Genomic DNA, 9,478 nt, shown 5'->3' with positions numbered 1-9,478 from the left:
ATTATTGCTGCAGCAGCAGGAGCTGGAGCCTGTCGCTAGGCAACCGCCCCTCCTTCCCAGCATCAGCACCACGACGGTGTGCGCGCGCTCTGCCGCATCTTCAAGTTGCCTGCACGTAATGCTGCGTGCCTTGTCATCACGCAGGCCAGGTTTAGGTTTGCAAACACGATACATTTCTTCTCGCTGTGCCAGAGCTATACCGAGGAACAGAGGAAAGGACGTGAGGGCAGCAGAGGGCGGGGCAAACTGAAAGAAGAATTACGAATAAACTCGGATGGATTTAAACATGTAATCCCGGAACATAGGTAGGCTGTAAACTATGTTGTTAGGATCATGTGACGCCTGGAGGGAGGCAGTGAGGTGAACGTCCGGGATACATACACACACGCACACAAACACACGGGCTGTGAACGGGATGCCCGCGTGACTGCAGGGAGGAAAGAGGCGGCGGAGGTGGTGGTGGTGGAGGGAAGGAGGAGGAGGAGGAGTGGGGGGCTCTAGGTGCGTGGACCACCGCAAAACCCCCGAGGTGGAGTTGTCAAAGATCGAAACCTGTAAGGAAAGATTCATTCCAGCCCCGGCTGCTATTTTTGGTGCAGTTTGAAAATCGATGGAGGATATTAGGTAATTAGTCTTGCTTCTCGAACGAACCGATGTGATCTCCACACCGTCTTTTTTTTTTTTTTTCTGTTCCTTGACGGGATGAGGAACTAACATAAGGTCGCGGGAGAGGGGAGCGCACATGTTTCGGATGTTGCTCCTCATGAATGGACACACGGACTGACCGGCTCCTGTCATCCCAGCTTGGAGAGAGGTGGAGGGGAGGGGAGCTGAAAACAACGAGAGATCAGCTGCTTTCTTTGGGATGCTTTAATATTTGCGGCCTGCTCGGTCTCCAGTTACCGCAATGCCACTGACAAGAGGAGGGAGAGGTGGAAGGGAGGTGATGGAGAGGAGGGAGCAGCAAAAAGCAAATGAGTATAACGATGTGTAGATTGCAACAACAAAAAAAAGTCACCCCATATGTGTGTGTGATTGCGTTTTAACCAGAGAGTGACCGAGCAGGAGGCTGGTATAGACTGTACTCTATAGGCTGTAGTGGCCTGTGAACTGCATGGGGTGAAAGAGACACTGTATTGACTGAAGCTATCTTAGTATCATGGCTGAAACGTCAAATGAGGTGAGTACGGTGGCTGTGAGTGTGTAGTGGCTGCTCAATTCTCAACTTTCTGCTGACAAAGTTCTTGGACTCACTCACCGGACTATAGTGCGCACCATGGGGCATTGCGCAGAACCTATGGCACCTGCCAGTGGAGAGTTTGGTGCATAATTGTGACAGAGTGGAGCTCTGGAGCCAACATTTATGTCTCTCCCTCTTCTGCACTTCTACCCACACAGCTGAACTTTGTTTTATGAACCCAGAGTAAGCGTGAAACCTCTTCCAGCCTCCTCCCCAAACACACACGAGCTCAACATGCCTTCGCCATCAGACTCTAGCAGCGTGGCTTCGGCCTCGGGGTCTAGAGGCTGGTCAGACAGCCGCAGAGGCATGTCGGGTCGGGGGCCTGGTGGAGCACGGCTACTCCTGTACCTAGGGCTATGCCACCTGGGTCTAGGAGCCATGGTCCTGGCCTTCTCTTTCACCAGCATGGCCTTCACCTCCTCAGCCCGCGTGAGGCAGTCCTGTCCGTTCTGGGCTGGCTTCTTTGTAAGTGTAAATCTGACTGACAACATACAGTATTTACATAACAACAGAGATCCGGATGGATTATTTCTAATGTTTGTGGTGTCTGTTTGCAGGTGGTGGCATCAGGGGTAGTTGGAATAATCTCATGGAGGAGACCTCTGACGCTGGTGGTATGTATGATTCCATCTAATAAATGGAGCATTCAGGTCTCTTAGCTATAGGAGGAAAAAACATCTGCTATGTAGCAATGCTGGATTACCAACAGGGTAAAGAGGACGCTGGGACCCCAGACCCAGAGGAGCCCTAAAAACTCCAGGTTCACTGTGGGTCAGCCAGGTTATGGTTATTTGATTAGTCAAGAAATATGTTCCACTAAATAATGGTGTAAACTTAAGTGGACGGTTGAGAAAACAATCTCACCACAGTGTCTATTTAGTAGCTCTTTGGATCTTGATCATATCACATGATCTTCATCAGCAGATGGAGTTTGCTCAGTTGTCATAGAATTATTGATGTTTTCTGTTAGATGTTTTCTGAGCATTTTAAGGAGGCTTAAAAACTGAGGTTCAGAGTTTATTCTTCTCTTTATAAACAGCAAAGTGAAAGAGCCTAAAGAAGGGTCACGATCTTTAGTCCCTTTGTTTAGAGGCCCAATAATGCAATAATTCAGTAAAATTAATAACTAGTAAGTAACTCAGACTCAACTTCAAATCTGGGGGTGGTTTATTTGGCCATGACTCGGAGGTGAAAACTGAAATATTAGTTTCCTCTCTCAGTGAAATCACCTTCCATAGTCTTTGTTTGGAAGAATAAAACGACTGCACGCTCTTCCACGGCTCAAGTTTTGACACCCTGCTCTAAATCAAAACACGACTCTGTGCTCCTCCACAGGTGTCACTGTTCATGCTGCTGTCCGCAGTGTGTGTGATCCTCAGTCTGGCCGGCTCCATGCTCTCCTGTCAAAACGCACAGATGGTCAAGTCTATGCTCACCTGCCAGGTATACAACAATATGCAAGTGTTGTCTTCTGCCTCATGCTGAAATGCCCTTCTAGCCAGATGCACGTGGAACGTGCCAGGAATAACTGTGGATATGTTTTGTATTGTGCAGTTCAGTGCGCTCAGTTCACACTAATCCTCTTTGTGTAGGTGGAGAATGGTCTGTGTGTGTGTTGTGCACCCACTCACTCCTGCTCCATCACAGAGGAAGAGACCCTGGTCCTCTACCTGAACGCTGACTGTCACTCAGTCAGACATCAGCTGAAGGTGGGTGGAATGGGTCTCTATACTGGAAACCTGAATGATCTTTTTATCGTCCAAGTTAACCATTAAAGGAAAGTTTTACAATTATGAAAGTCAGTCTTAAAACAATATCCAGGTCCTCATATCATTCTTCTTTTTTCCATTAAAAGATCACTAATGTCCTCAAGTCCTTGTTTCGAGATAGACAAACCAGGTGGATGTGTTCCAAAGTTAGCATTTTAGCACTGTGCTAAGACAGACTTGAAAAACTGATCCTTTAAAATATGACATAACCGAACCACTGAAATGGAAACTGTATTGTCATATTTAGATTTATTTTCTGAATGTGTATTTCTCTGCAGGACCTTTTGTTCAGCGCATGTGGTCTCAGCATTCTCTCCACTATCATCTGTACTCTGTCCACTGTGACCTGCAGTATCCACATATTCTCTCTGGACCTTGTGCACCTGGTGAGTGCAGACACAGCACATTTTGCACCAGCCTGGCTTTTTTTTTTTTTTTTTTTTTCCACAAATGACACATACCCAGCAGTAAACTACACTGCTGCATTCAGGAATTGGGATTTACGTTTTGAAAACAGACTTTGTGCAAATTTTCTAACCTATTATATCCATCTGTTGTATGCGTTTCACATTCTCCCTGCCTAGCTGGCCCCACATCGCTCTCGTTCAGTCAACCCAGAATGCACCACTCCTCAAGACGCCTTCCTAACCAACATAATGGACTTTGAGGAGTTTGTCCCACCCATCCCTCCACCCCCCTACTATCCTCCTGAGTACACCTGTAGCTCTGAAACTGACGCTCAGAGGTACCACGCAGACACTTAGTAAGCATTATTGTATATTACACTGTATAGCCTGATAGGCAATGATTTGTGTAATATTTCTGTGGTAACGTGTAGCATCACCTACAATGGCTCCATGGAGAGTCCTGTTCCTCTCTACCCCACTGACTGCCCGCCTCCTTATGAAGCTGTGATGGGACAAAGAGCTGCAAGCCAGGTGAGTATGCATGTATCTGTGTGTGTGTGTGTGTGTGTGTGTGTATGTGTAATGTTCTCACTGCCAATGCTGATCCTTGTTTGTTTTGACTCTTAAGGCGACGGTGTATGACCCCCATGGCACTGAGCTGTCTGGAGAGAGAGGGACGTCTACAGCCTTCAGTGGAGAAGGTGAGACATGTTAGAGATTCATTTAAGAACAAAAAGTGACGTTATGATTAAGTATAATGGTGATATGAATGATTTGTGAGAATGCAGCATCTAAAGATTCATCAATAGACTGAAAATTATTATTTTTTAAATTTGGTTCTGGTTCTCAAACGTTCATTTTCTTTGACATCTTCTTGGTCTATAAGAAATTGCCACATATCAATTGACACATTTTTAAAAAATAACTGATATATTTATTGGTAACAGAAGTAATTCTTTATTCCAGACATCATCGAGCACATGAAATGTAATGTGAACTCCCAATAGTGCCTGCAAATTAACAACTAAATGTTAAAAATGTGTTAAAAGGAAATTTGGATATTTGTAGATGGGAAATTTGGGCACTGTATCATTATTTTGTTAATTAAAGTCAGTTCTTATTCTTGCTGTATTTTAAGGAGGTATGTGAAATAAATGAAAATGAATAAATATTGTATTACATTTTTTATTAGTGTCCATGGACAGTGGATCTCTGTTAATGTCAGAAATCGTGGACATTCCAGATGATTCCTCCCCCTCCGAGGACTCCTGTCTGATGGAGGTTGGTTTGAGGATCCAAGGAGACAGGGGCAATAGGATGAGTGTTGAGGGAGGAGAAGGAGGAGACAGTGGGGAGTACATCAGCTATCGTGGTCCTCAATCTCAGACACCAGAGAGTCCTCTGGCAGGAGGGCCAAGAGCCAGGCGCTTCCTCAGAGGAGAGAGGTCCAACTCCTGCTCTTCGCCCAGCACAGCGACCAACACATACAGGTACAATTTATAAGATTTTAATGTACAAATCCAAAATTTACAAGCATACACAGAAATATTATTTTGTCCTGTTTCCTGGTCCAGGTCTCCAGTATTGCGTCGTCAGGCCATGCTAGCTAGTAGCTGTTCCCAGCTGGAAGCAATAGGTGGTTCTGCCTCTCAACAGCGATCCTCCATCCCAGAGTTACGAATTCACCCTTCCACTCCTTTACGCCAAGGAGCTGCCCCAACCTCCTCTGTTCCTCCCACTTCAGCTGCCGGTGAGCAGTGTGGCGGGCAGGTTAATGGGCAACTCATCGCAGGCCAACCATTGTACCTTCGACGAAGAGCCGGGAAGGGTGAGAAGGATGGAGAAGGTGTAAGAAGGGATAGTGAAGGGCTGCTGCGCCTTGTGAGGTCACACAGTGAGCCAGGGCTCGGCTCCTCGACTGATACAGGTAAGTCAGATACGAAAATCAGCACACTTCTTACAATACAATACTTAACCTGTTCTTGTATGTCTTCTTCTCTAGTTGACTTTGGCTCTGTAGGCAGCAAAGCATCTATAGACACAGGTAAGAGTCAACACCACTTCTCTCTTCCTTTCTGTCTGTTTTCACATCTGATAGTTCCGTCTAAGGCAAAAATACAATTCAACATGTTTGCACCTCGTGGCCGTCATTTATCAAACCCTCTTAGAAGCAAATTTAGATCTAAACACTGGTGGCCAATCTGTCCCCATATGCATGTGATTTATGGAAACTCTTCCACAATGTCTAAATTAGCAGTGATTTGATTACAGATTGATAAATTGGATTCTGCGGTGGGAACAATAATGCGCCGCACCAGTTCCTCGTTTATACATTATTATCCTGATTTATGAATGTTGGTAATGTGAAGGAACATAGCTAGAGATCTGCAGCGGGTACTCGGCTTGACTGTAAGAATAGCCCAATATGAATCTGCTTCTTTGAGAGTTTAACAAATATAGTTTGTACTTTATATGGTAGATTTAAATTTAAGCACAAAATTGTTTGTGCTTATTCTTTCTTGCACATCATGATGATAATCTGGCTGGCATATTATGTAACTATGTTTTCTCTGTGCAGATATATGGTATATAGCTACACAAGGCTATATCTATTTAAGGCTATACAGGTTGTATTTATCAATGCCATCTCAAGCTTATCTTGAGATGGCATTGATAAATACAGATTAAGATCATATGTAGGTACTTTTTGGCCATTTTCTGCTGCCTCTTTACACACATGACTTCAGGTCTATAGCTCCCTTGTATGATGCTGTTAATTGAATGTGCTGTGTGTTAATTTAAAGGTAATACACCTAAATTCCAGTTAATTAGTTCCTTATCTGTAACTTAAATTTTCCTCAAAGTTCTTGCCATGAAGCTCTTTAAGGGAGACCTGCTGTCTTGTTTGTAGTTAGAGTTAGGCATTATAACTTTTTATTTTTGTGTAGTTAATACAGTGTTGTGTTATTATTTCTACTCCAGGCTTTTTTGTTTGTTATAAATTCATTTTAAACTTCTGTATCTGGCAATAAAAGCACGTGAAAATGTGCATGCTCATATTCTTCTCATATTCCTAATCTATTTTTATGTCACTCCCCTCTCTGCTAGACTAATTTGGGGTTGTGTCTGTATTATAACTTGATAAATGAGAGCCAAAATCCTTCTTTTTTTCTCTCACAGGTCCCTCCTCTGAAGCATGCCTGCTGCCCCGCACCTCCTTGCCTCCTGCTGCAGCTCTGCCAAGGAAAGGCAGCATGAAATCAACAGCCACGGGAGTGCAGCTCCCCTCCAAACCTCCGCCCACCTCACCGCTGCGTTTACCTAAAGACTGCCACCGTTCTCTAGGAGACCTTAAGGTTAGTCTGAAAACACTTGCCATGTAAGTCTTAGCAAAAGCTGAAGTATTTGTTGACCATCTTATTTCATCTTTCCCTTCAGGTGACTCGAGGTCTGGTGGCTCGCTTTCTACAGCGCTCCAAACGCAACCTATCACCCTCCTCTGAGTATGCTGGGAACATAGTGCAGGGGCCTAAGAGGAGGAATGCAGCTGAGGGCGCTGCCACCAACCATCTGCCCCTGGAACAAGTATGCCAACTTTTGATTAAGCTTATTTATTTCACCAGTTCACTACATCAGATTAGCCCAGTTCCTCTGCAAGTAAAGCCATCAGCTCTTTGTCTAAATTTCTGCTTTGTAAAATCATCCTCAGGTGTTCCTGACCCCTTGGAACACCAGCCGAGGACACCCCAACTATCACTCCCATCAACCTCATCGCCGTGGCCATCACCACTCCCATAGTGACAGTCGACACAACAGGCACCAAGGCAGTCGGGTGCCAGAGGGGATCCACCTGCAGAGCTGTGGAGATTTAAGCTCCTCCTCTGCATCACTGCGTCGATTACTGACGCCTCATCCACCACATGGGTCATCAGGAGCTCTCTACTCAGAGTCTGCACTGTGAGGAGGAGAGGAGGGTGAAGGAGGGATGGAGGAGGATAATAGGAGGCATACAAGGTTGCAAGGAAGACAGGGATGGGAGGAAATGTGGCAGGATGATGACAAGGAGAGTCTAATGCAGTTTAGTGGAGGTATCTAGTACTGAAATTGTGAAAGTCTTCCCTCCTTTCCCTCCGTGTCACCTCCGTTTCCTGAAGCCAACTGCAAATGGCCTTATTCAGTGGTGCTCTCCATCACTCTGAACATCAGCCTAAAGTTCACCCTATTTCACTGTTCAACATCACTGAAACGGTCACTAGATGCTTATTTCTGGGCAGCGTGGTCCCTGTTCTAACAACTGGCTGAGATAACCAACCAGAAGCATCTTCTCTATGCTCCTCTCCCTCTCTCAGTACTCATCTGGAAACATACGTTCCTCAAGACTGGAGACACACCTCAACTAGCATTCATGCTACGACTTACTCACATGTACATTCAGTCAGTTACATAATTATAGGTTGCAATATGCTTCTGGCCCTTTTGTACATTGCTATTCATCCACAGGATCGCTCAGGTGAAGTGATCGTGAAAAACCTTATTTTGTCTTCCATTGATAAAAAGAAATGCATCTAAATAAACATATAGTTAGCTGAGTACAATGTAAAATAATCAGATGAGGTTACACATGAGGACAAATGCTCCCAGTTGCTAATTTTGTCTTTTTCTTTTTTTTTTTTCCCACGTTCTCCACGCTTTTCAACCTCCACATTGGCCTTCAAAAATATAAGGCAGCCAGCATTTTTACCATTTACATTAATGCACGCCACAGACACATGCTCAGCCTTTGAAATGTATTATCTGTGGGTGGCTCCTGGACATGGTGGTTTGATTTGCATATGTGCATGTTTTTGCTACAGTCTCCCAAATACAGCAGGAACCTTGTGCATTCAGTCCTGACCCGTCTGTGTAAAACAAGTAACATGTCCTCAGAATGTCTTTATCTGCATGTTTTGACAATGCTTCTTACTTTTTTCTCCCCTCTTACACCTAAGACCTATGATAGAACCATTTGAAATGTGTTTGTAATAATAGATAGATGAAAGTGGAGGTCAGAGTCAAAGATGTGCAGTGCTCCCAAAGTTTTCTGCCAGATGGCTTTGAACAAGCCTCTGCACCCTAATTTGATTTTGAAAAATATCTCAAAGTGCACAGGAATATCTGTGACACTGACTAAAGCAGCCCGATCATGTAAAATAAAGATTGCACTGTGACTCTGATGACACGAAGAGTCTCTTGCAATAGATGTACAGACAAATTTGTTACGAGGTTGGGGCTTCACACTAATGCTTTGGCACAGGTTCTCTTGTGGATGGGTGGATATATGAAAAGAAAAAGGCTTAGGCTGCTGACAGTCCGGTGACAGTGAACATATAATGGCTCTGGCAGCTCTGGATACTAGATTTTGATCGATATTTGTGTCAGATTGGAGTTTTTTTCTGTGGAAAGTCTTTTTTGGTGTGCTCACTAAGTGATGATATTGACTCCCTATCAGTAAAGGCACATTTTGGATACACTCATATGTATGTAACTAATTTTAAAAATTTACACGCATACACACTCCCTTATTAAGGCACTGAGCTGTATTTCTACCTCCTGTCTTGCATTAAAACAAAAAAAAATATTTATTTGAAGAAATGTATATCTGTATGGCAGGCTTAACAGGATAGAGCCTTGAAACCCCGAATAGTAAATGTATCTAAATATGACACCTATTCCAGATTTTAAATGCAGTGTCAATGGCAAAACGTTCAATGCAAGTTATGTATTTCAAAATATGAAATAAATAATAGACATCAAATAAAAATATCTATGTTGATGTTTTGTACATATTATAAAGGGCAATGTCCAACACTATACTGTAAGATTATTTATTTATCTAGTTTTATGTCACTGTTTTGTCCAATTGTCTCTTTTCTTACAATCTGTCAGGCCATCATTGTAACAGATCGCTTCACTTAAACCCAACCTCTTCTCGAATCCTATTGGTCAACGCGTGTGAAAGCCCATCCTGGTGCGATACCAGCGACCAATCAGAACGTTCAATGTCAAATGGAGCCTTCGAA

General features: G+C 43.9%; 1 protein-coding gene across 1 annotated transcript; it reads left to right on the top strand.

The window, feature by feature from the left end:
• Nucleotides 1-82: 82 nt before the first annotated feature.
• fam189b (family with sequence similarity 189 member B) lies at nucleotides 83-9,219 on the top strand. The gene is made up of 14 exons (XM_010750393.3): nucleotides 83-1,708; nucleotides 1,801-1,857; nucleotides 2,579-2,686; nucleotides 2,836-2,952; nucleotides 3,291-3,398; nucleotides 3,597-3,757; nucleotides 3,851-3,950; nucleotides 4,048-4,120; nucleotides 4,612-4,909; nucleotides 4,994-5,346; nucleotides 5,422-5,463; nucleotides 6,600-6,775; nucleotides 6,858-7,004; nucleotides 7,129-9,219. The coding sequence occupies exons 1-14, from the start codon at nucleotides 1,475-1,477 to the stop codon at nucleotides 7,378-7,380; spliced, it is 2,226 nt and encodes a 741-aa protein (XP_010748695.1). The 5' UTR covers nucleotides 83-1,474; the 3' UTR covers nucleotides 7,381-9,219.
• The last annotated feature ends 259 nt before the right edge of the window (nucleotides 9,220-9,478 follow it).

Source organism: Larimichthys crocea, chromosome XIII, assembly GCF_000972845.2.
Source record: "Larimichthys crocea isolate SSNF chromosome XIII, L_crocea_2.0, whole genome shotgun sequence".
In the NCBI taxonomy this organism is placed as follows: Eukaryota; Metazoa; Chordata; class Actinopteri; family Sciaenidae; genus Larimichthys; species Larimichthys crocea.
The sequence above is the reverse complement of the archived record's forward strand: the minus strand, read 5'-3'. Positions and strand labels throughout refer to the sequence as shown.